The following is a 25,585-nucleotide window of genomic DNA, read 5'->3' on the forward strand; positions in this document are numbered from 1 at the left end:
GCGCTGTGCGGGCAGCGCCGCTTAACCAGAGCCACCACCCCTCTTCTTCCTCCTCATCTCTCTCGCCCTTTCTTCAGCCTCCTCACAGCTGTGGTCACTTGACCGGGGCAAGGTGAGGCCGGGCGGATCTTGCCCCAGGGCGGGCAGCGTGCGGCATCCCGCCAGCAGCGGCATCTGCGGGGCTGCGTGAAGCGCGGGGATGGAAACCGAATCCTTCAGCGGAGTAAGTAAAACAATTTTATAAACAAAACAAAAAGAAACAAACAACCCCCCCCCCCAAAAAAAAACCAAAACCAAAAACAAACCAACCAATAAAAAAATTAAAAAAAAAAAGGAAAAAGAAAAAAAGAAAAAAAGAAAAAAAAAAAAGAAAGTAAAGGAAGTGAAGAGAGGAGAGGGAGGAATCTCTGGAATCTCTCTTCCGGAGGGTTCGGTGTGCCAGCGGGGTGCTGGGGGGGCGGTGCTGAGCCCCTCTCCCGTGGCATCCCCCCTGAGTTTGGCAGGACGGGCAGGTCGCTCCTGGCATTTGGGGCAGTTCTTGTCAAAATGCTTCCTGTAATTCCCATGACGTTCATTAGTTTCTGGGTAGGCTGTAGACAATGCTTTAATTATGTCACCATCAAACTTCATGAATCATTTCTCCTGCTGGGGATTGTGTGGTGTTTGGTCATTGCCCAGCTCTCAGGGCTGGTGGGGCTTGGTGTGCAAGGACATGCTTTGGGCATAACCATGGGGCAGATCCCACCCCATGCTCTTGGTGTCCCGAGGTTAGGGCAGAGTGATCACTAGTGTCTTGTCATGCTTGCATCTTTTATTGCTTGTTAATTGTTTGTGTCTTCTTGGAGTCGTCAAAATGTAACTTGTGCCTGCACTGTGGTTGCCCAAGGTACTGGTAGGCAGCTGTTGTGAAGAACTGGAGTGAAGGCACTGTGGACTTCCCCAATCTGAAAGAGGGGAGTAAAGAAACAGTTCCCCTTTGCTAAGTATAGGATTTAGTCATGTGAGGCAGTAGCTAATGGTTGTAATTTCACTCCTCCAGGCAAGCCTTGGTTTCTGCCTAAAGGATATGACACATCTCAAACTCAAACTCTCAACTTGGCAGCTGAATTTGGAAGCTGCTGTGTGAGCATCTTGGGCTTTGCATTGCACAGGGGGTCAGGCCAAAAGCTGGTACCATCACTTCTGTATAGGACTTGATCAGCAGACAGCTGTGGTGCTGGTGCTCCTGCTGTGCACCACCAGTGGCTGCCATCTGTCCCCAGGGAGGTAGGAAGAAGAAGAGGAGGATGAGATGTGAAACTCTCATGTGTCTGTGTTTGTGTGCCTGAATTATGGCTTGGTTTTGCTGTTTCTGCTCTCTCCTGGCTTTCCCCAGGCCCAGCAGGGCACTCTCCTGTGTCCAGGTCCAACAGTTTCTGGGACACTGATGTCAGCTTGTGCCAGGTTGAGAACCTCCTGCCTGTGGCCTTTACCTTGGCCAATGCCAGGGGACCTGTTTTACAGCCCAGCAAAGCTGATCACATGGCTTGCTGCCCCTTCTGGGGCTTTCTCTGGGAACAGATTGCCCAGGGAAGTTGTGACTGCCCCCTTCCTGGAAGTGTTCAGGTTGGATGGGGCTTTGAGCAACCTGATCTAGTGGGATGTGTCCCTGCCCATGCAGGGAGGTGGAACTAAACTACCTTTAAGGTTTCTTCCAACCCAAACCATTCTGTCATTCTCAGCGTGGGCCAGGACTGTGCTATCCCGACTCAGTGGTGAACTGGTAGCAGGGACCAGGATGGCAGGAAACCAGCTTTTTTTCTTTAGCCATGGGACTGTGCCTGCGTTAGCCAAGCTGAAGTGGTGAGAGCACGTGGCGGGAAAAGAGGGTGACAGCAGGTAAACCCACACCCTTGAACAAGTACTGGGAGCACTGTCTGTGCAAAGGAGCTTGTGCCAGGCTGAGGTGTGGCTGGCCAGTGAGGCTTTGGTCCTTGCTGCTTGCTGAAGGGCTGCATGCCCACTCTGGGGCTTGGGGGTGGTGTGGGTCTCTTTGGGGAACAGAATAATGAGGTAGCCACAAAGAATCTGGAAAGGGAACTGCAGACCCTAAAGAAATGAGAAAAAGCAATGTTTATGGGTTAGGTTTCAGGATCCATGTAAGTGCTGCCGTGTGCCAGAGCATTTCATCCCCTCAGCTCTTGTTGGCTTCAGTGCTGGGGGAGGAGAAAGGGTATCAGGGTATCCAGTCTTTTGCAACTACTAGAAAGCAATGTTGTTTGAAGATATTGCAACCCTTGTCCAGCCTGATGCTACATGGTACATAGACTAGAGCAGATCAGTGCTGGGTGAGCAGTGATGTGCAATCTGAGGAAGCACAAACCACAGAAGAAGGGGATAAGGTCAGCTGCAGACCTCCACTGCCAGAGCAAGGGGTCTGCAGGAGGCAGATGGTTGGCCTGTTAAATTGCAGAGCCAGGGGATGAGTAACTTGTTCTGCCTGAGGTTTGAATTTCCTTCCAAGAGTAAGAATACCAGACCGGGCATGAAGAGTGCATTTGCTTATACAGAACAAAAAAAAAAAGATCTGCATTTTATTTTTCCCCTAAATAAATCCATGTTGATTTTTCCATTGGGCTTTGCTCTAGGCCCATCAAATGTCTGTTGTTTGTTTATAATAAGGAGACAAAAGGGGCAAGAGGGAATTAAACCACTTCTTTCCTGTTTGCTCAATGGCCTTGTGTGTATGGATGAGCTCTGAGGCAGCCACTCCACCAGGAGGAAATCCCTAGGTTATTCACTGAACATGTGCAGCCTGTGTCACTGGGTTGGGGTGGTTGGGCATTTCCCTCCTTTTGCATCATCCCGTCCTTACCTTAAGTGGGGTGGCAATACTCAGAGCAAGCAGTTCAAAGCCACATTGAAGGCACAATTAAGGTAGACTGTGTGAGTGATGCATTGGCACATATAAAAGCAGATTGTATCTGTTTCGTGTGGTATGGATATAAAACTCAGGAATGCAGTTCCTAAACTTCTCTTTCAGATGACCCTATGCGACTGCCAAACCCGAAAATGTTTTGCACCATTTTTAAGGAAACCACAGATTCTTTATATAAGCAGTATGGCTTACTTGTAAATCTGGAAAAAAAATAACCACCTCCCAAAAGCAACCCAAAGAAAAGTTGGGGGAGAAGCAGTCTCAGGGATGAAGGTGTCAAAATGCAGCAAAAAGGACTGGGGACCAGTGAGAAGTCTGGCAGATCTGGGAGCACAGCAGCAGGACCTGTGACAGGGTCAGGACAGGGCTGCAAAGGTTCAGGGAACAAATAATGTTTTACACTGCAGGTAGGTTACTCCTAGCAGTGTTGCAATAGTCAATGTAGACAGTCATTTCTCCATACCAACAGAGCTGCACATATTTGTCTTGGCTCTGTTTTTCTTTCAGTGGGTCAATTTCCATGCATAGCTGGGGCCCTCCCTTGGCATTGTGTAGCAAGGCAGGGTTATCAAAAGCAGTGGATGTTGTGGCCAAGAAGCTCTTGACACTTTGCTGCCTCTACTTGAGGGAAGGGTTGACATTTATAACGTGTATAAATTTGTTCTGCACAGGTGCAATGGCATTAATTCAACCACTGTACATACAATGTTTTTTTCTTTTTATTTTCTTTTTTTCATCCCAGAACATCAGGTCCTAGAGCAGGCACTAATGGACGGCCCTTTGCAAACCTCCATTCAGGTGTGCCATGAAAATGGTCAATGGATGTCACAATTACCAGAGAAGCTCTGGGATATTCCCCTCTATAACTTAGCTCTTCCAGGTAAGAATCAACGTTTGTTCTTTGCCTTGTTAGTGTGTCTTTTAAACATTGGAGTATCCTGTTTGTCCCATTTCAGGATGGCTACATTTATTATTTGGGTCAGTGTGTGGGAGAAGGGCTGGCGGGAGGGTTTGTGTGACGTGTGTGTATGTGAATACTTTTAGTATGGAATGTTTGGGGGTTCTTGGAGGGGAGGAGGGGAAAAAACATTTTGTTTGTTTGTTTGTTTGGCTTTTTTTGGTGGAAGGAAATAAAGAGGGACTTTTTTGCAGTCTCTGGGCACCAACTTGTTTGATCAGTGTTAATCTGAGCATTTACTTATCTGGGCAACGGTGAGATTTTTCTAAGTCATTCTTGCTATTTCCTACATAATAAAAGGGTTCCAAAAGAAGAGATAATGTTTTACCTTACTGTTTGTTTCTTTGTACTGTTTAAATGAGGCTGTGAAGGTATGAAAAAAGAAGAATGGGGATTTTTAATTAAAACATTTGTTGTTATTAATGTAGAGTGGGGCTTTTCTGCACGACTCTTCTTATGAAAACAGGATTTCTCCTATTATGGATAAATAGATCTATGATATAGCTGGTGCACTCATTGATGTTACATTCAGATCTGTGTATCATTAGCCTTTCTTTGGCAATATCATTGCTTCTTTCTGCTGCCTTGGATAGAAGGGCTTTTGTGTTTGTTTTGTGTTTATTTTTATCTCTTTGTCCAAACAAGTTATTGGAAAACCAATTTTCACTGGCATTTGGGGAGGGATCAGCTCTGAGGGATTCTCTTTGCCTCCACAATGGAAATGGTACTAACAATAAGTCTAGCCCATGTTTTCTCTCAGACCTGTAGATGAGAGGTAGTTTGGGAGGAAAGCAGCACAGCACGTTGAACTAATGGAGTGTGGAGTTTTGATTAAAATGGAAAACCAGAAACTTATTTCATGGTGACTTCTTGGATGTGTAATTTAAATTGTTGCTAACATCAGAACAATCGGACCTCTCAGTTTTGGATAAAGTCTATTCAAGGGGACCCCAGGCCAGATGTGATAAAGAAAATCTAGATTTCTTATTTAACCATCAATAAAATAAATATCTAACTACACAAGAAAGGTCATGTTTTCTTCTCCCACCTTGCAAAAATGCTTTAAAAAGTCAGTAGCATGCTCAATGTTTTTTTGTTTTGTTTTGTTTGTTTGTTTTCTGGAACAGGAGCCCTGTCATTTCTAAAAAAGCTTTCACAGTGGTGCTTCTTGAATGTTACAGAAAGACAAGAACCTGCTGTTGTGTGTCTTTGACTCCCTGGCTCTTCCCATTACTGTGATCTTGTTATTCATGTGACTACTTGTTTTTCATGTTAATATAACTGTGTGGAGAATGAAGAATAGTTGAAGACTATTTGCCGTTCTGGCAAATGCTGGAGGACTTTCACAGAGCATTTCATGCTATTTGCTTGAAAGATTTTGGTGTCTGTCCAGCTGACCTACAAAATTGATTTATCCCAGGTCAGAATGAAAGCAGGTCAAGACAGCCCTGGCAGTTTTTCAGAGTGAGCAATGACTGAGGGAAGCCCAGTTTGGAGGTGGAAGCTTATCTCAGATAGAGAGACAACAAAGCATGTGAGAAACATGAGAGAGTGCATTCTGCAAGCATGACAAGGAGACAGAGGCTCCCTGTAGCCAGTGCTGTGTTTGAATCAGCTTCAGCACAATGCTGCTGCAGAGATGATGTTGCTCCAGGCTCTGCAGCCAGATGGCTTGGTGTTAGCTCACTATCTTTGCATTGTGTTTGTTGTGTCACAGATGTACCTGTCTTCCTTTCATGACAGTAACTCACTGACATCACAGGAAGACTCCTAAATGAAAGGTTACTATCAATATGCTGATTTGCATCAGTAGATGCAACTCCCATCAATGGCATCCTAACAACTTCTCTCATATTTGGATTTTGTCCATGGGTATTTAAAGGTTTGACTGTTACATCTTGTAAGCCAAGCTTCTTTGGTTGCATGCCCTCATTATTGATCATCTATCTGCAATGAGCTTGGTTTGGGTCTTTAAAGCAGGAGAATGAGAAGAAACCAGATTTTAAAAGGTGAAAAAAATTGAGCAAGACTTTTGAAAGTTCAAAGAATTTTCTGTATTTCAAATGCAATCTTTCCCTTTCTATTTGGCCATCAAAACTATTGCCATTGGTCACCAGTAAGACTGACTCAAGAAGGCTGTTACCTAACACCAGTGAATGATTTGACAGAGGACTTAAAAACAAAAATTGCATGCAAATTCCTTGCAGATACTCTGTAAAGATCACAGCAAGTCTCTTCACTGAGATTTTAGCTTTTCTTATCGATGCTGTATTAAATCAGAAGAAATAATGGAGCAGAAAAAATTAGGAAAATCACTGGCTGCCTGCTCTGAAGATGTTGTGAGTTGTAACAGAGTTTCCTTTAAACAAGATGCAAGAGATGTGTTGGATTTATTAAGACTTCAAAGAAGTCAAATATTTGGGCAGGTTCTACTTGGCTCTGATGCTTAAGCCTGCCCCTGGGTAATTCCCTGTGCTGGAAATAGTCAGGTGATTTTTGAAGCCCATAAGAGGTGGATCTTGTCCATCTATAACATGTAAACTTAGACTTGGATTTGCCTCAGAAACCTTCAAGCACCTATTTCTTATATTGTTTTTGTAGGGAATGTGGAGTTCTGGAGGGCATTTTAATCAGGTATTTAAAATACAAATGCTTGAAGTGCCAAGTTAGGAGTTCATCTACTTAAAGGTGTAAGAAGATTAATTTCTGCTTGCAGTTATATCTTCCTGTGCAGAGATGATGGAATTGGAGTATGAAATGCTGCATTTGGACACTCTGAAAGCAGAACAAATTCTAGATAAATTCAGCCTTCAGCTACTTATTCAATGAAAAAAAGTAGGTTTTCACATCAAGATAATTATTTTTCTTGGAAGATGCTAGTCAAAAATAGGCCATTTTATTGTGGTTTGAGGGAAACAACAATGTTGTTTAGTTTGGATGGGGACTGCTTTGGTGAAAAGTCTCAATGCCTTCCCTCCAGGAGGATTTCACACTAAGCTTAGTAGTGTCAGGTGAGCAGCCTCTGCAGAAGAGGCCACCTTTTTGCCATAACTACATAGGCTGACAGTCAATAGAGATGGGTGATTTGGAAATGGGGTTGCATGCCAAGTGTGCATGTGCAGTGTGACCACCTCTATTGTGGTGCTTGAGAAGTTAAAAAATTTCATTTCCCATCTCTTTATTTTTGGATTCTACAGGGAGTCACGACACTATGACCTACTGCTTGGACAGAAGCTCTGCTGTTAGTAGCAATGAATCCAAGATGGTGAAGTTTTTAAGCAAATGTATGCCCTGCATTGTGCACCCCATAATTATGAAGTGGTCTACAACACAGGTAACTCTTGTCTAGCATTCTCATCTTGCCTGGGCAAAGTCAAAACCTGTGTTGTAGTGATGGGAGTGGTCACTCTCCCGTGTGCAATGGAAGAACAACCTGCTACTCAGAAATCTGTGTCCTTGTGTGACACTGTGCTTGGCTGCTGTGGTTTAACCCTATCTGGCAGCTCAGCCCCAGGCAGCCACTCCCTCACACTCCTCTGGTGGGATGGGGGAGAGAATTGGAAGGGTAAAAGTGGGAAAGGTCATGGGTTGGGATAAAGATAGTTTAATAGTAAAGCAAAAGCCACACACACAAGCAAAGGAAAACAAGGAATTCATTCATTACTTCCCCTTGGCAGGCAGGTGTTCAGCTATCCCCAGGTGACCTCGACTCCATCACATGTAATGGTTACTTGGGAGGACAAATCCATCACTCCAAATGTGCTCCTGCTTTCTCCTTCTTCTTCCCTTGGCTTTACATGCTGAGCATGGTATCATCTGGTGTGGGATATCCCTTTGGTGGGTGGGGGTCAGCTGTCCCAGGTGAGTCCCCTCCCAATTCCCTGTGCACCCTCAGCTTCCTTGCTGGTGGGGTGGTGTGAGGAGCAGAAAAGGCCTCGACTCTGCAAGCACTGCTCAGCAATAGCTCAGCCAGCCCTGTGTTATCAGCACTGTTTTGGTCACAAATCTGAATCACAACCCCATACTAGCTACTATGGAGAAAATTAACTTTGTCCCAACCAAAACCAGCACACTGGTGTATGAGATAGGTGCTGCACATACTAAATTTTTTTTTTTTTTTTTTTTTTTTTTTTTTTTTTTTTGGTGGGAGCAAAAACATGTAGGTGTAGTAGGCATGATGCACAGACAAAGGTGTTGCTTAAGGCTGACCACTTGGTACTAGAAACTCATCTTATTTTAAAAATGTTTGTTGTTATAAATAACATATATTATTACTATAATCAAAAGAGGTTTTTCACTTTGTTCAGAAAGTAATGCTTGTCATTTTTACTATCACTGTTGTAGATGTCAGTTGTTTTCCTCATCTATATTGTGTGAGTATTTCACCAAGCAGCAGGGACAAAAATCTTGTTGAAGGGAGTTTTTTTTACCTAAAGATTAAGAGAATAAAGGTGTTGTTCGTCATGTAAGGTTTAGTTAATTTTTAAAAGTGTGTAAATAATAAGCTAGTAGTTATCCCTTTGTTCCTCACGAATGTATATTAAAGACAAAACTGGGGATCATGATTTAAGCTAGAGCTTTTGAAGATTTTTCTAAAGAACAGGCTTACCTAGCATCAAAGACATGCCAAAAATCTTTTCACTTTTGTCTTATTGAAGGAGTAGTTCATTATTAAGGAGTTAAAACTGAATAGCTGATGAATGGCAATAATTATGCCTAGGCTTCGTTTGTTGCATTTGAGCAGCCCTGGCAAACTGGAGTCTTAGACACCACCAGATATTGAATATGTAATGGCAGTGATGAGTGATGTGGGAAGGCTCTCACTTAGCACAACGTCTTGCATTGAGCTGCTTTTTGCTTTGGGTCTTAAGTTAATGGAAGATTTAGGTACCAGTGAAGTGATCCTGCTGTTGACAAACAGGCTCCTTACACCACTGGAGTCCTTTTCAGGTCCAAATGCAGTGTGCTGAGTGGGAAGTGGGCTGGTGCTGATGGGAAAGAGGCACTGCTGCGATCATGCCCCTCCTTGGCTCTGTGGTGCTCAGGTTATCTTTGCAGGGAGGTGACTCCACCTGTTGGTATCCAGAACAGAGATCAAGGAACCTTACCAATGCTAGGACCCAGAGGTTCCTCTACGGCCCAGTGCCTAGGAGGTGGTGCCTGGCTGGAACCCTGCCTGCTACAGGTGACAGTCTAGAGGCTCAGATATTTCAAATATTCTCTCCTGTGGGGATGGTGAGACACAGGAATGTGTTGCTCAGGAAAGCTGTGCCTGGCCTCTCCCTGGAATTCAAGGCCACGATGGATAGAGTTTGGAGCAACCGGGTCTAATGGGAGGTGTCCCTGCCCATGGCAGGGAGGATGGAACTGGATGATCTTTAAGGTCCCTTCCAACCCAAACTATTCTGTGATTCTATGACTTTCTGCACAGTGTCTGATGTCAAATGTGTAACTTCCACTCATGTCCTGGATGTCTGGAGACTGCAGCACTGAGCAGCATTGCTCCCCAGGGCTTCCTCTTAAACTTTGCCCTTGAGGGGCGATGTTCACGCTGTCTAATTCAGTATCCCAACCCAGGTGGCTAATTAGAGACCTTCCAAAGGAAGGTGGGAATTGGGCACTGATCCTTCCTTCATCTGCTCTGTCCTGGTGGAGACCAAGCAGGCACAGAGGGAGCTGCTGGCTTAAGCACCACCTGCACCCCGGGGCATCTGGGGCTGGGTTGCTCCCCAGCCCTGCAGGGCAGGCACAGCCTCTGGGGTGTGAAATTCCTATCCTAAGGACAGAAAGTTAGATGGTTGCAGTCATCCTGCCCTGTGGCTTGAGTTCTGTCTTGGCACTAAAGCTACTCATGTGGTTATTCAGGCACAATGCTTTGTATTGATGTAGCCTTTGCTGAATCCTAAAAACACCTAAAAGTGTTGGCTAGGGCAGGTTGAACTGAGACAAATTAGTGTTTAAATGTGTTTTATTAAATTCATTCCATTTTCCTATGCAAAGAGAGCCTTGATACAAATAGGAGAGAGATCATTTGGGACTTTTTGCCCCAGAAAGTCAGCTTTATCACCTGTTTCATTCAACCCTTAAATCTGAGGTCTGAAAGAGGTCTGAGGGAAGTTGAAATAGAGAAGAACCTCTGTTTTGTAGGTTAATTCCAACTTTTAAAGAGACTTTATCTTGAAAAAGAACAATAGCAAGTACTTTTTTCTATTTTTGTTTCTCCTTCTGTTAAAGATGAGTGAGCTCCACAGAGACAACCATGGTAGTCTTTGATCTAGTAAAATAAATACAGCATTTCTAAGGTGCTGATCCTGCAATTTTTGTTCATGCAAACAGTCTTGTGAAGAGTAGTAATGTATTTATGCACTGGTTAATGGTTCTTTGCCCTTGTGTTCTGAAATATGCTGCAGGAAAATTGGGATCCCTCACGGCAGAGAGTAAAGCACTTCACAAGTTGTGACTTGGTGTCAGTAGGGTGGCATTTTACAGATGAAAGAGCTGAGAAAAATGTCATAGGGCTAATTTTTTACAATTTTTTTCAGCTTTGTAAACTAAAGAAACACATCCCTTCCAAGCTCTCAGGGCCTTTGTCTTCTGTTTCACCTTTCAGGTACTGACTGTGACAGAGCAACTTGAGGCTGGAGTTAGATATCTGGATTTCAGGATTGCCCACAAGGCTCACGATCGATCTCTGAATTTGTACTTTGTGCATATGGTTTACACAACTGTTACTGTACAGGTATTGGCCTTACCTTTGGGAGAGCTGTAAAATCAGTGCTGTTTCTTTTATTTAAGAACCATCATAATCTGAAAATGCTGACCCAAGGTTTTCTGAGTAAATTATTTGTTTTCTTAATGTGAGGACTTCAAACTAGAGAAAATCAGCAGGGCTGGAAGTTAGGTTCAGCAGCTCTGTCATGGTTTAGCACTGTCCTGGCAATTAAACTGAATAACAGATGCTTTCTATAAATCCCCTCCCTGATAAAGAAAGGAGAAAGAATAAGGGAGAGAGACTTATGGGTTGGAAACTAAACTACACAGCTTTAATGAAGCAGTGATGATAAAAAGGAAATAAATTGCTAAATATATACAAATATACAGAAAACTGATACCACACTCCTCCCCCCTCCCCCCAGTAACTCTCATGTCACCACCGAGGCTGCAGGGCAGCCCTGGGAAAGTCCAGGCTGGAATCCTGGGGTCAGCAGCAGTCGGGAGCTGGAGGCAGGAACACACAGATATGGGCTGGCATGGATCAGGAGCACAGGCAGATGGATGGATGGAATCCTCCCAGGATGCTGAAGCAAATGGGGACAGGCGAAGAAGGGGAAGCAGGAAGGGGTTTGACCCTTGTTGATCCCTCAAATTTATACTGAGTATGACGTGTATGGGATGGAATACTCTGTTTGGTCAATTCTGGCATTTATCTTGTCCATTCCTCCCCAAAGGAGGGCTGCAGGTGGGACCTCTTTACTCCTTTTCTCATTCTGGAGGGCAAAATGTTCCTCAGAGCTGAGCAGTGTCCTTGGCTCTGCACACCAGTCTCTGGCTGTAACTATAAACATCGAGTGTTATCAGTCCCAGAAGCAGACACTGTCTGAGAAACTTGCTGTTAACTTCAGCAAGTGCAGCTGCTTACAAGAGACTTAGCTGAAAGCAAAAGTACAAGACAGAAAATCACCTTTATCCTGGCCCAAAGCAGGACAAGCTCCAAGTGAGACTGAGGCATTAATCAATTCCTCATCCTCAAACTGGAGTTGCTGTGCCTTGCTCTTCACTACCTAGATCCTTCCTGATGTTTCTGAGGTTTATCCTGCGTTGTCCCAGGATTCTACCGAGGACAATCCTGCTTCACCAGTAAGGAGAGAATTTAGCAAAGAGAAGGAGGTATTTAAAGCCTAATAAAATCACAGAAGCATGTTTTTTGTTTTTGAGGAAACAGTATTTCACTGACAGACTCAAGTCTGGACCCCATGATAAAATCACTGTCAGCTACTGCTAAGAAACTACTGTGAGTTGCACTTTGCATGTGCTCTGTCACTGTGGAGCCCTTTACATCTTCTCTCCATTTGCTAGGACTTGTACAGCCAGGCACAACCAGCTAATGCAGCTTTTAACTTGTAGACTGACTGTCTAGATTTCTGTTTCATGCCCATGTGTGGGAACCCTTCATGTGTTGAGGTTTCCTGGTGACTGGAATGTTCATGTAAACAGTTGGATGCAGTGCCTGACTACCCTGCTAATTACGTGTTGCCTTCAAGAAGTTTTTCCATAACAATGTGAAAAATGGGTCCTGTCATGTTCAGGCAAGCACAGAGTTTTTCCCGGTTTCTGAGTTTGTCACTAATGTGCTGTGTGTCCTTACAGAAGCTTAAGGAGATGGGTTTACTGCTAACCTGCCTGTAGTTCATAGGTTTGTTATTTTCTTTGTATTTATTTATCCTATTTTAAATGAAGAACTTCAAACAGACACTGAAAAGACCAATTTATATTTTGACCAATATATTATGGTCTATATACATATAATATATATACTATATATAATATCTATATATAATATATAATATAATGCATATGCATTATATAATATATATAGCATATAGAATATATATATATGTGTGTGTATATATATATATATATATAAAAATATATATATTATGGTCAATAGACCAATATTATGGATATTATCAAAATACAAAGCTATAGCCACATTCAGCACAGACATGCAGGAACTGGGGCCACATTTTGGGCAGTCAGATGGCCATGCTCCTGAGACCTGTGCTGTATCTCACTATTGTGATTGCAAGCCTGCTTTGTTGGTTTTATGTCCTTTTTCCTCCATAGCATAAATTATTTTCTAAGTTGTCATCACTCTCTCGTATAGGATATTCTGTGGGAAGTGTTCAGGTGGTTGGAAACTCATCCTCGGGAAGTTGTTATCTTAGCCTGCAGGAATTTTGATGGATTAACCAAGAAACTTCATTGTCATCTTGTTTCCCGTATAAAAGAGGTTTTCCGGAGTAAACTGTGTCCCAGAAACGTAAGTATGAGATCCTTTTTTTTCGTCCTTTTTGAAGAATGATGTGATGATGTAATACAGTGAGAACTCTGGTTCCAAATCTTGAGATGTTGTACTTTTTGCTGTATATTTAACCTAGGGACAGTAACATTTACTGCATCAGAGATTGGCTTTTACCTAATAAAATTGAGAATGTAAAGCAAGACTGCATCTCACAGCATGGAGGGGGGAATTAAATGTGACTGTCATGTCTGCTGAGTTCTGGGACAATAGTAAGGCCACAACTGCCATCCACTGGCCTGAGGTTTGTTTTAAAAAATAAAAAATGTGGCTATGTCATAAATATAGAGCCATATTGGATGGAAAAGACCTTAAGTCCAGCTGTTAGCCTGGCACACTGTCGAGTCCCTAAGCACCACATCTGCACGTTTTTTAAATATCTTCAGGGATGGTGACTTCTCTACTTCCCTGGGAAGCCTGATCCAGTGCCTGACAACCCTTTAGAGAAGAAATTTTTCCCAATATCCTACCCATACCTCTCCAGGTGCAACTTGAGGCCATTTCCTCTTTTTCTTTTCCTCTTGACCTTGCTACAACCTCCCTTCAGGGACTTGTATAGTCCATGCTATGTTTATAGAATTTAAATAGCCAATTTTTTGCCACTTCACAGCAGTAACTGTAAACAAATTTCTGTGTTATTGATAATAGTTTAGGTTGGCAGTGACCTTCACTTTCATCCTTTTGCTAGGCATCTCTGAGGGGTCTTCTCTGCATCCTCCTGTTAGGTCTTTGCAGGCAGCAGTACAACCAGTTTATAGTCTTCTTCATGCTGAATAGATCCATCTCTCTCAGCCTGTCCTTCTCTGTGATGCTCCAGCATCTCCTTGCTCTGGCTGCAAGATGCTGGACTCACTCCAGCACATCGGTGATGTTTTTTTGTACTGGGGAAGCCTGCACTTGAGGTACAGCTCTACAAGTGCTGAGTAGAAGGAAAGAACTACTCTTCTTGACCTGTTGTACCTGGCAGCTCATGTCCTAGTTTGCAGCTGATCTTTGTCACACAGGCACACTGCTGCCTCCTGTTCAGCTTGATGTCCAGTTTGGACCTCCAGGTTGTTTTCTGCAAAGCAGCTTCCTAGCCACTTAACATCATTCTGTTCTAGTCCATGGAAGCAGTCTGTGCAAGCTCAGGGCTTTGCATTGGCCTTTTTTTGAGTTTCAAGAGGTTTCTGTCAGCCCATGTCTCCAGCATGTCAAGGTTCCTCTCTGCTCTCAGTGCATTTCTGAGGGCATTGATTTTCTTTCCTGGACATGAGCTGGAGCTGACCTTCCAACCAGCCAAATATGTTTCAGTCACCCAAACCTCCAGAAAAGCCCTAATTGAAATAATCAGAAATTATTTGGTTGCTAAATATTAGAATTTGAAATTTCTAGCTTCATCTCTTTTTTTACAAAGTGTGGGAGCTTATAGCAGTTTAACAATTAACATTTCAAAGATGCACAGGAACAGAGGGTTTTCTCTGGAGATGTGAGGGGTACAGGATAATGATGACCCTGTTTGGGATTCGAATTCAGCCTTTGAAGCTGGTGTATCAGTAACAGTGAGTATTACCATTTCAAAGCATTTCATACAGCAGAGTTAAAATAGAACAATTCTCAGCAAAAGCAGGGGAGTCTGAACATCCAGGCCACAGCTGAATTACTGAAGACCTGAGTGACACAGTTTTATTGTTTCCCCAAATAACTTGAGTGTGTAAAACACGGATGAGCAGAGCAATACAGGAGAAAATGGCCAAATTTGCTTTCAGACACATAGCCAACTCTTAAAAGGCAAAAAGCTATTTATTAATTGCAAAAGGGGCAAGCTGATGATGATATTTGTTGAATGAATGTGATTATCTCAAATGGCTTGAGATCACATGGCTGAAGAAAGAAGGTTCCTGAGTTGTGTCCAGGGGGGAGGGAAGAAGGGCACTGGAGAAAAGTGAAGCAGGTGGACTCATTCTTCTCTCAAGCTTCTCCCAAGCAGGTGGACTTTACTTCTATGGGGACTGTTGCCAGCACAATGGGTCTCATCATTTTTGCCAGTGATCCTATTGCAGGTTAGGTAGCTGCGGGGTCTTTCAGGATCGCGGATGCAGAGTTAACATCAAATAACCAAGAGCTTGCTCATTTATTTTAAAACAACCTGTCAATACTGTCTTTCAAGGCTGCAACTCTGTCATTGTACAAAAGTGTCAAAATATTTAAGAAGCAACTGGTAAGTATGTAGTACTGGCACAGGCCACAGCGTGACAACATCACACTGAGTTTAAAATTTTAATTGCCTTAACTATTCAAGGTGTCTGCCTTTGATCTGGATTACTAGGGTTGAAAAATCCCTTGTTAAACGTCTACAGTTTTGTTTCTGCTTTGTTTGCAAAATAAGCACCTGTGCTTGTACACATTTTTGGTAGCTTCTATTTTTGGCTCTTATCCCACATCCTTCCCCCACCCCTTTTTTCTTTTTTTTTTTTTTTTCTTTTTATGAGGTTCCAGTTTCAGAAAGGAAGTTGGAGTAAAACAAAGGCTTATGTCAACCACAGATTTTTGTAGTTTGAGTAGCTTGTGTCTTAATTTTCCAGTATTTTCTGACCTAATTAGGGCTTGCAGTTTCTTGCTCTTGGATGAACTAAGAGGGATTCCCATGTTCATTCAATCCTTAGGTCTCTTCAAAGATTTACATAAAACCTTTTCTACTGCCTTTGGCTTTTATTTGAATTAGTATGTTAAGTGGAACATCAAAAAGCCACCATTTCCTTTTCACAAGAACCAGACACGGATTTAACCATAACATTTGTAAAAAAACCAATTACCTGTCAAATATGTTGGTTTTGCAAATAAAACTAGTCAGAGGGCCTCAGCTATGTCTGATGGTAACTTCTGAGGACTGGAAAATGTAATTTCATACTTAAACCCATTTAACTGACCCGTTTCAGCCCATCTGTCTGTAAAAGTTTCCCACTCAAGACTTCCTTGTCTCAGTTCAAAATATCTGGAGCACCCCAATTTCAGAAACTTTCCACTCAGAGAAACCAGAATTAACGTCTCCCTTAAAGACTTACTTTTAGTCTTACTAAGTCTATTCAATTTAGTCTTACAAAGTCTTACTAAGGCTGTTCAATTTTCAGTGGCAAATTTGGATCAACAATATGGGGTGTTTGCCAAAACTATTCCTGCTTCTCTGTGAGTGCATTCCCACAGCTGGGTGTAGGGCTTTTCCCCCCCCTCCATACCTCCTTTCATCAAACAGCCTGTGTCTTCCTCAACTCATTTTCAGCACTGCACGAGGGCCAACATGGGTATGATTTCTTTTCTTATACAGTGTAAGGACTTTGAGTTACGTACTTTACCATAGTTGAATTGTTTGAGGAAAGGGGGAATCTGCTTATGTTCCCCGGGCTCCTCTTGCCCCAGCCAACAACCTTAAGCTGTGTGCTTAAAAACTTCAGCTTAACCTGTGCCATCACCACAGCGACGTTAAAGAGGTCAGGATCTGAACTTTGGGAATGCTGCTGTGTTGCTGACTTCAACCCAGGCACGCTGTCTTTTAGGTGGTGCCAACACTGAGGGCCATGTGGCAGCGTGGCCACCAGGTTATAGTCTCATACGAGGAGGATGTGGAAGTGGAGCAGCACCGTGAGCTGTGGCCCGCGATCCCGTACTGGTGGGGAAACAAAACCACCACTCGTGGTCTTATCCGGTATTTGGAGCGCAAGAAGAGGATGGGACGCCCAGGTAGGCACGGGGAGGTGCCCGGGGACGGGGGGGTGCAACGAGGGGCACCTACAGCAATGCAAAACAAGTAAGAAGTTGGGTGACCATCATGGGATTTAACCACTCTGAGTGAGGTGCAGAGCGCTCTGCCCACCCATGGGCAAGTGCAATGTTTGTCTGTGGTGGTGCAAATATATGTGTCAGTGTCTGTAGGTGCAGGGTCTGTGTAAACTGAGCAGCTGCTTCACTGGAGTGATCCTGTGGGAAAGGAGCCCTAGGCCCAGCCCAGCTTGCTGGTGCTGTCCTGTCCATAGGAGATGCTTCCTCACCTACCGCTGGCTGCTTTAGGCAGTGCTGACAACGAGGGGAACGTTTCACTGGTTGCCTTGTGACAAGAAACCCTCACCAGAATGGTAGCTCCATGAGGAAATGGAAGCCCTCAAGCATGGTGGTATAGTGGAAGCTGAAAGAAATCCAGTTCATCACCTCTGAGGCAGCTGTAATGTTGTGGGGTGAGGAAGGGGAGAACTGCTCTCCAGGCAAGCTCAAGGGAAAACATACCCTGTGATCCTCTCTGTCACAAGGCAGGCTGTGTTTGGGAGTAACCCTTACAGAAGCAAACATGGTTTACAAAGGAGTGCAGAATCTTCAGTCTGCAATGAGTGATTTAGGGAAATTTAGCTAAACTGGAATGGTTCACTAACTGGATTTGGTTCGGCAGCTGTTTACTACAGCACGCAGTGGCAAGAGGGGGAGACAGTCTACTGAAGCAGTGCTAGGGATATTAAACAATACAAAAAGACTGTGAAGTTAGTACTTTAATGATTCCCAGAGGAATGAGATCTGGAGCTCATGCAATGCTGAGCAGTTTCTGTTCTCCTCAAAGGAATTTTTAATGTGTGTCACCTTCTGATTTTTGTTTCAGAAAAATTCTTTGTAGCAGGGATTAATCTTACTGAAAATTTAAGGTATATTCTTGTACACCCATTTGGATCGTTGAAGAAAATGACACTCCAGAGTCTTCCATGCTTGAAAATCTGGGTAAGGAAGCAGTGTCCAGGACGAAAGAAAGACTGTATTAACATCATTGCTGGAGACTTCATAGGAAACAATGATTTTGTCAAAGATGTGATAGAACTTAACACAAAAATTAATCCTCCCTCACACTGTCAAAATAAAGGAGCTGGAACGAGCAGCACATCATTCTCAGCTTCTTAATCTGTGGAAAGCTGAAAAGGCTTTGTCTACATTTAATGTGTCCTGGTTTGAACATCCTGGATCCCATAGAAGTCCAGTTAAATTAAACCAGGGGTGTTTTACAGACTTGGTAAGAAATGTGCTTTTGACATTGTGAGGGGTTCAAGGCCTTCTCCCAGAAAAGAGAGCAGACAGACTTTGCTGAAGTCTTGCATAGTTTTCTGCTGCTGAGAACTATGGTATAGGTATTATAGGTATTATTTGCTTAGAGGTTCTTAGATTTTGTAGCAGTTGGCAATACTGAACGTACTAAGAACTTATTTTACATATAAGCAAGAATGAGAAATATGTCAGTAGCTGCATGAATTATTTTGTGGTAAGATTTTATCTTTTATAATTGCAAAGATATTCTGTATTCCTTGCAACTCCAATTCTCAGTCCTTTATATCAGTGTGAAAATGACTTGTCTGTTTTCATAGTTGGTGTTAAATATACAAAAGGAACAACTGAAAAACATTTTTGATATCTTAAAGATGCTGTATTGACTTTATTTTTATATATACACCAATACATCATTAATGTTGGAAATCCAGAAGTGGCTCTGTTGTTGTGTACTGAATTATCAGTTCTGAGCTTCTTTACCAACAGCATTGTCACAAAACTCTATGATTTGTTAAGAGGTATGTGTATTTGAATATTTATTCTTTTAAATACTCATGCCAGTTCTGCAGTGATAGATAAAAAAGTAGGCCCTTAGACAGTTGTCTGAGGTAATGAAAAGCATTTTATGCCTTACATTGCAAATAAAGAAATTTGAAACCAATTCCTTATCTATACTTAGGCTGCTCTAGAAATACAAATTCTTGGCTTCTATCATGCTCATTTGGGGTTTCACATCGGGTGTTTTATTTAACTATTTTAGTAGCTCTATAATTATTTTTTCACTCAATAGGTAATTTTTGCTTATGAAAAAACTAAGGGCTTTATGCAGTTTGCCATTGCACAGTAATCCTATTTTTCTAATTGTTTTAAAAAATGAACTGTGCGATAACAGATGCTCCTGGAGGTAAGAGAAGTGACAAGCATTGGGACTAAAACAAAAACAGACATTGTGTGAAGTTCACTCTGCAGCTTCATCAATATACCTCATTTTTTACACACACTTTATATGCAAAAGCTGAGTTCAGATGTCTGGCAAGGTCTTAACGTTTGCCATAGCTACTTCCAGAAGTTTGAAATCAACTGCTACCTGACTTCAGATCAAACTCACCCTAGACTTCTCAGCATGAAAGACTAAGATGCTACCTTCTCATGCAATCTCTTGCAATTGCAGAATACATAGCAATAAAAACCCAAACATTCTATTTGTTTGAAATGACTTTCTAAGTGCTTCTTTTACAGTGCTTTTTATCCTTGTTCTTTCCTCTGCATACTTCATACTGATTTTTTTCTGCCTTCCTCTTGGACCTCCAGGTGGCTCATTACTCTGTGTAATAAAACTTGATCTCTGTAATATAGACTGGGATAGTTTTACTCTCCTTTCTGTGATAGATTGTTTTATTGGTTCCCTGTAGTAATTCATAACTTAAGTAACGGATCAGTTTTGGTTTTTTTTCCTTTGTGCAATAATTTCACACTAAATCCATGGTTTGCTGCACCTTAATCATAGAACCATAGAATGGTTTGGATTGGAAGAAACCTTAAACATCATCCAGTTCCAACCCTCCTCCCATGGGCAGGGACACCTCCACCAGCCCAGGTTGCTCCAAGCCCCATCCAACCTGGCCTGGAACACTTCCAGGGAGGGGCAGCCACAGCTTCCCTGGGCAACCTGTGCCAGTGTCTCACCAACCTCAAATTGAAGAACCTCTTCCTAATATCTGACCTAAATCTCCCCTCTTAAGTTTGAAACCATTTTATTTTATCCTCTCACTACTCATGTGTAAAAAGCCCTAAGCCAGCTTTCTTTTAGGCCCCAACGAAAACCTTAAATGTTTTCTCTAAGAACTGACACAACAATAGGTATTGTGGATAAATTACTATAGGCAAGAAAATTGTATGGGTAGAGGATGTTGACCTATTGCTTAAATAAACAAATTTGGATTTTTGCTCCACTGCAATGAGACATGGCAGTAATCTTACTTAGGTTCATGCATTCTGCTTTAATACGTATTTATCTGTGTTATTTATATACACCTAATAATATTTTTTTCACCAAGGACACCTTACCTATAAAAATATTTTATTCTGAAAAACGGAGTAAAAAGCTTTATTTATACTAAATAAGAAACTTGATAGTTTTTTGAAAATTAATTCAGCCATCCAGTGATTTCCACATGTTTGAGGTCCACAGCTTATAGCCAACAACTTTTTAACACTGAAAAACTCAATGCTGTCCTTGCACTTGCTGATGAAATGAAGCTTAAAGCTCGGAATGAAGCTCTTACTGTTTCCAAACAGAAGTTTTCTGAAACAGTGCCCATTTCTAAAATGCATCTAAAACATGAACTAGAGAAGAAATACACTCTTCATACCCAGGCTAACAGGTCATTAACTTCACTTCTCATCCTCTTGATGATCAGTTTGTTTTCCTAGAAAAGGATGCAGTTTCATGGTGTCAAAATCTTACTGTTAGGAAAGAGGGTTCTGTATTTGCCAAAAGCAGAATTGCTGATTATCACTTTCACCCTGGCTGTGCCATCTTCAGCCATGACTTCTATATTCTGAACTGTTGCTTCTTTATAGAGCCAACTGTAAAAATAAAAGCATATTAGCATCCTGAAGGTATGACACACTGCATAAAATGTGATCTTTGTTTTAGGTCAACGTGTTCCAATTTATGTAATTTAATACTTTAAAATATGAAGTGCTTCACTTAACTTTTCATTTGTTACTTGCTGTTTGGAAACAAGGTTTAGTGCTTTCATAAATATTTCAGAGGTGTGTTTTTATCAGAAATCTAGCTCCAGGACCAGTGGCATGGTCTTTCAAGAAGTATGTTTTATTGTTCTAAAAAAGAATTCTGTGTACTAACAGAAAGACACATTCAGAAGCAGACTCCAGGGTATCTAATAAGGATATTTTTTCTCAATAGGTCAGAAAAATTTGATAATTATCCCTGTAATTCTTACCGCAGATTAACATCAGTATGATATGATTTTGAAAAATTAGGACATGCATGGCTAAGAGTTTCATATTTCTCCAAGTCCTTATAATTCAAAATTATTTACCTTAGCTGAGGTCCCTCTAAGTTGATGTTAACTGTCAGAATCTTCTTTCCTGTTGCTACCAAAATTTTTTTCTCTATTTCTTCTCTCAGCTTTTCTAAACCATGTCCATGTAGAGCAGAAATGGCTAAAGCATTTTCTTCAGTGGGTTTATACCTGAAAGGCAGCAACTGCTAGCATATTTGCTCTTGAAGGTTAGGTTGTTAAAATATTCTAAGCATAGACAATTTAACTGCATGACTTCATATGGGCACATTTTTACAGAGGCCACTTCTTGTATGACTCAAGTGATTACTTGTAGTTAAAAGACCATAGTTACATTTGTAAAAGACTGATAAAACACTGTTAAATGTATTTACAAATATGGGGGCTCTTTTTTTAAACGAAGAAGTAAAAAGCTTCCAGAAATGTTTAAGTACACTTAGCACCACCTGCTTACCTTTCTATCAAATCCACTTTGTTATGGACTTCTACCATTGAGTCCAATAAATGACTGGGGAGATTAAGATTCTTCAGAACTGTCAGAACAGTTGCTTTCTGGAGGACGGTTTCTGGATGGGTGATATCCCTCACATGAACTATCAGATCCTAACAAGCATCAATTTACAAGACAGTTACTTAGCAAAACACAGCAATTACCAGGTTGCAGAGATTTTATACTCTTTTTTTCATTCCTAATTCATACAAGTTACTTTCTGAACTACTAAGCTAATATTACTGTTTATTGTACCATGATGAAAGAAAATCTGTGGCAGCTTAGTGTTTTACTTCACAGTGAGTACCAATTGCCTCTAACAACCTTGAAACAAACTCTGTCAACCAAGCTAGTTAGACAATTCAGGTTTCAAACAATAAGTGATCCAATTTTTCAAAGCCAAGGCTGTGGAACAGTAGGGCTTGAAAAATATGGGAGAAGAAAGACTGGACTCTAAAAAGGTTTCAGAAGAGTAATGGCTGAAAAACTTGCTTAATGGGAGAAAAAACTCCATGTAACTTGAAATTATATTTTTACATTCAAAATGCAGATTATCCTTAGCTCCTGAGTTACTATTACTGGAGCTTCACTTAGAAAGCTTTTTAAAAAAACTATCACTTTCAAGTACACATACAATCATGCTTGCCATGAGAAAACCCAAGCAAATTCCAATATTTGCAATCAAAACATTTTGTCATCTTTGCTCAAGACACTGCTTCAAACTTCTTTAAACCAGTGAGAAGCAAATATCTTGACTTTCATTTAACACTTCAGAATAAAAGACACATGGTATAGTTGCAGCCTGCTTTGGAAAGTTCTATGGTGAAGTCTAATCCTCAGAAGCATCCAGCTACCACTCAATTTCACAACCTTTGATGATTCAGGATTTTTGTTTAAATGTCTGTGTGTATACAGCTTTATACTTTGCTATAACACAAGAAACTAATGAGAAAATTATTGGAAAATTACATTTACATTTACTACATGCTGCCTGCGTCAAATCACAATCACCCACTTTTATTCACCTGGTTCACACATCATGGAGAATGACACAAACTCCAAATAAGCTCTTTCTGAAATCTCTTCATATCTGCATAATTTCAAGTTTGAGAAGATTTGCTTATGGCAAGATACCTATTTCATCACCTCAGGAGACTACTATGGTCAGCCACATACCTGACAGAGAACAGCAAGCCAATTAACTTCCCCTTTTTTGAAGAGGTGAGGATTATCTAAAAGGAAATTAAATTGAGTTCTCCATATTTGTGGTTAACTACTTACTGAGTAAGCCACTTCTTCTAAAGTAGCTGAAAAGGACTCAATCAGATTATGTGGAAGATCAGTCAGAAATCCAATAGTGTCAACATAAATAACTGCCATATGTGAGGGCAGGAAGCCAGCATGGGCTGTGATGTCAAGAGTGGCAAACAGCTGATCTCGGGGTTGAAGTCCTGCTTCCCCAGTCAAGGCTTTGATCAAGGTAGTTTTTCCTAAATAAAAACACCACAAACAAACAAACAAACAAGATTTTTGATGGCTTTTTTCAAGTAAATATTCAATTTGCAACCTTCAGGTGAATTGTATCATGTAACACACCTTTTTGTATCTATTTCATTCATTTAAATCTAGATACGATTAGTTACCTATATGATGTTTGGAAATACAAAGACAGTTTTAACCTCTGTAACATAGAATTGGATTTAAAGCCAGGTCTGGAAGCTCTGTTCTGAAATCACAAGGTGACCAAAGCCTGAACTGATCTGCAGAGTAACCTACATCTCACACCTCTACGACTCTCTGAAGAGCACTGCATGACAGCATTAGGAAGCATATGCTTATGCATCTCTTAATGCTTCTGTTATCAAGTAAAACAATTAAAAAAATAAGCAAAATACTTTGTTAAACCTTCAGTTTTAAAAGTATGGAAGAATGACATTTAAGAAAAACATATTGTGTAATCCAAATCCTTGAGTATATAACTGATAACATTAGAGCAACATTAGTGAAATTTGTTTTTTTTTATAGAGGTTTTAAATAAGAGAATGAAATGGTCTTAAGATAACACAAGCTGAAAAAAGTATCTAGTCCAAAGTCTATTTATGCCTCGCATATGAATTCACTTGTGTAAGCAACATTAAAAAAAAAAACAAACTAGCTTTATTTAGATTATTTTATGAACACATCTTGGTACACTGTACATCAATCAATGAAAAGCTACAGTGCTTCTTAAAGCACATTTTTCAGTTGAACTGCCTACTCTCCTGAATTTTCCTCCTATGCTTCAAGCTTTTCCAACTTTTCTTTACCCATTCTGATCAAGTAAGAAATATTCACACAAAAGGACACTAGCAGTACAGTCTTAGCACCACATATAAAATCTTACTGGCACAATAATTGCTAGGCATTTCTCCAAAACATGTCTTCAACACTGTGAAAAAAAAATAATTAAAATCTAACTACAACAAGCACCATTTGCTTTCCTAACTGCATTCTAATTGACATATATTCATTACACAATTAAAAACCTAATTACAATGTGAAGTCTATTCACACTGAAATGAGATTCTGGCTAGAGTTTCTAATTAAAATTTAGACAATGTAAGCTCTTCCATGCTACAATTTCAAGAGTTTTTGCTTACCACAATTAGTATAGCCCATTACTGAGATAACTGGAAACTCGCGTTTTTTGCGCCGAGTTCTAAGTAAAGACCTTTTTCTTCTTAGTTTCTCCAGAGCATTCCTAATTTTAAGTTCTTTTTCTTTCAAGAGACGATATTGTAACTCCAAGAATGTTTCACCTTGGGAAATAACAATGAAAAGATTGTAGAATTGCAGAACATTGCAGAATAGTCTACAATAGAAATGATAAACCAAGTAATGTTGTGTATTTGGAAATAAGTGAGTTAGCACTAAGGCTAATACTTAAACTGTCTTTTGCTTGATAGAGTCATGATAAATATTAAAACATATGTTAAGCAGTCTAGAATAACTAGAATAACTACTTACTCTTATGATAAATCACTGTGGCAGCAAATACTCTGCTCATTGCCACTTACAGAACCAGTACAAACCAAAGACTGTATTATTTAAATACTTCCCAGTAAAGTTTTGTACATTCACTTAATCAGATGCTGAACAAAAATAGCTCTTCCTTCTGGCCTTCTCCGTATAAAACAGGATGCAATAAAATTTGTTTAACAGTTATGGAGAAAAAAAAAATCATCTAATTCATGCGAATATTTCAACTTTACCTGAACCCATGATGTATCTTGATCCACCTCTCTGCTGATCTAGCTGAGACACCTCATTTTTCAGATTTGACCTAGCAGTGGAGCAACAGTTAATTAGAAACAATTTTCTTTAATCAAGGTATCTCAAAATACCTAATAAATGTGAAGCAGCAGCAGTATTCTAATAGTACAAATGAAACCACTAAATGACAGAGCTCTAAATTAAATTTGCTCATGGCGAGAGGCCTAGGAAAAAGAAAAATCCAGACTTTCCTGGCTTCTTAACTGTGATTTGAAAAATAATTCAACTTTTTTAGGAAATTATGATGGCTATTCTGAAATTTCAGAGAGCCAAAGCTGCCTCTGAGACATCCGTGCAACTCCTACCACCTTCCATGCACAAATATTTCCATGCCATGGAATGTAAAAATGTGAAAAACTCGGATGCAAATAAATGCATTTAATCTTCCTTGTTTATAGCTTCCCTCATTAATCCCATTGATATGATGTATGGGATATGCATATCCAACTCCTACACATTCTTACAATACATATACTGCATTAGAAAGAACTGGGGTCTTTTCAAGAGAAATATATTTTCTAAGATGCCCCACTGAACACTTTCTGGTTTTGCCTGTCAGCACTGCACAAGCTAAAAGCAATGACATTAAAGCAAATATTTATAGGTTCTAAGCAATCATTGAACGTACTGTGCCAGCACTGAAACGGTGTCACCTTTCTTTACATTACAATATTAAAATTTTTGTTACTCTAAAGTCACTAAAATATTTATATAAGGGTATGAT

General features: G+C 40.8%; 2 protein-coding genes across 4 annotated transcripts in view; one reads left to right on the forward strand and one right to left on the reverse strand.

The window, feature by feature from the left end:
• Positions 1-19,356, forward strand: PLCXD1 (phosphatidylinositol specific phospholipase C X domain containing 1). The gene is given in 8 exon segments (XM_071747054.1): positions 1-223; positions 3,660-3,797; positions 7,073-7,209; positions 10,486-10,614; positions 12,760-12,915; positions 16,488-16,671; positions 17,576-17,826; positions 17,828-19,356. Coding segments are annotated over 7 exon segments (1,146 nt in total). The 5' UTR covers positions 1-223; positions 3,660-3,685; the 3' UTR covers positions 18,005-19,356.
• The window catches only part of GTPBP6 (GTP binding protein 6 (putative)), a 13,309-nt gene continuing 6,087 nt past the window's right edge, over positions 18,364-25,585 (reverse strand). For 2 of the 3 annotated variants that reach the window (XM_071747024.1, XM_071747039.1), the window contains 6 exons: positions 24,801-24,871; positions 24,189-24,347; positions 22,831-23,039; positions 21,514-21,662; positions 21,078-21,230; positions 18,364-20,598 (listed from right to left, as the gene is read on the reverse strand). In XM_071747024.1, coding sequence (XP_071603125.1) covers positions 20,457-20,598; positions 21,078-21,230; positions 21,514-21,662; positions 22,831-23,039; positions 24,189-24,347; positions 24,801-24,871 — 883 coding nt within the window. In that variant the 3' untranslated portion in view covers positions 18,364-20,456. The remainder of the gene's footprint in view (positions 20,599-21,077; positions 21,231-21,513; positions 21,663-22,830; positions 23,040-24,188; positions 24,348-24,800; positions 24,872-25,585) is intronic. The other variant, XR_011726508.1, reaches the window with a different exon arrangement.

The sequence above is a fragment of the Heliangelus exortis genome, chromosome 1, assembly GCF_036169615.1.
Source record: "Heliangelus exortis chromosome 1, bHelExo1.hap1, whole genome shotgun sequence".
Classification (NCBI taxonomy): Eukaryota; Metazoa; Chordata; class Aves; order Apodiformes; family Trochilidae; genus Heliangelus; species Heliangelus exortis.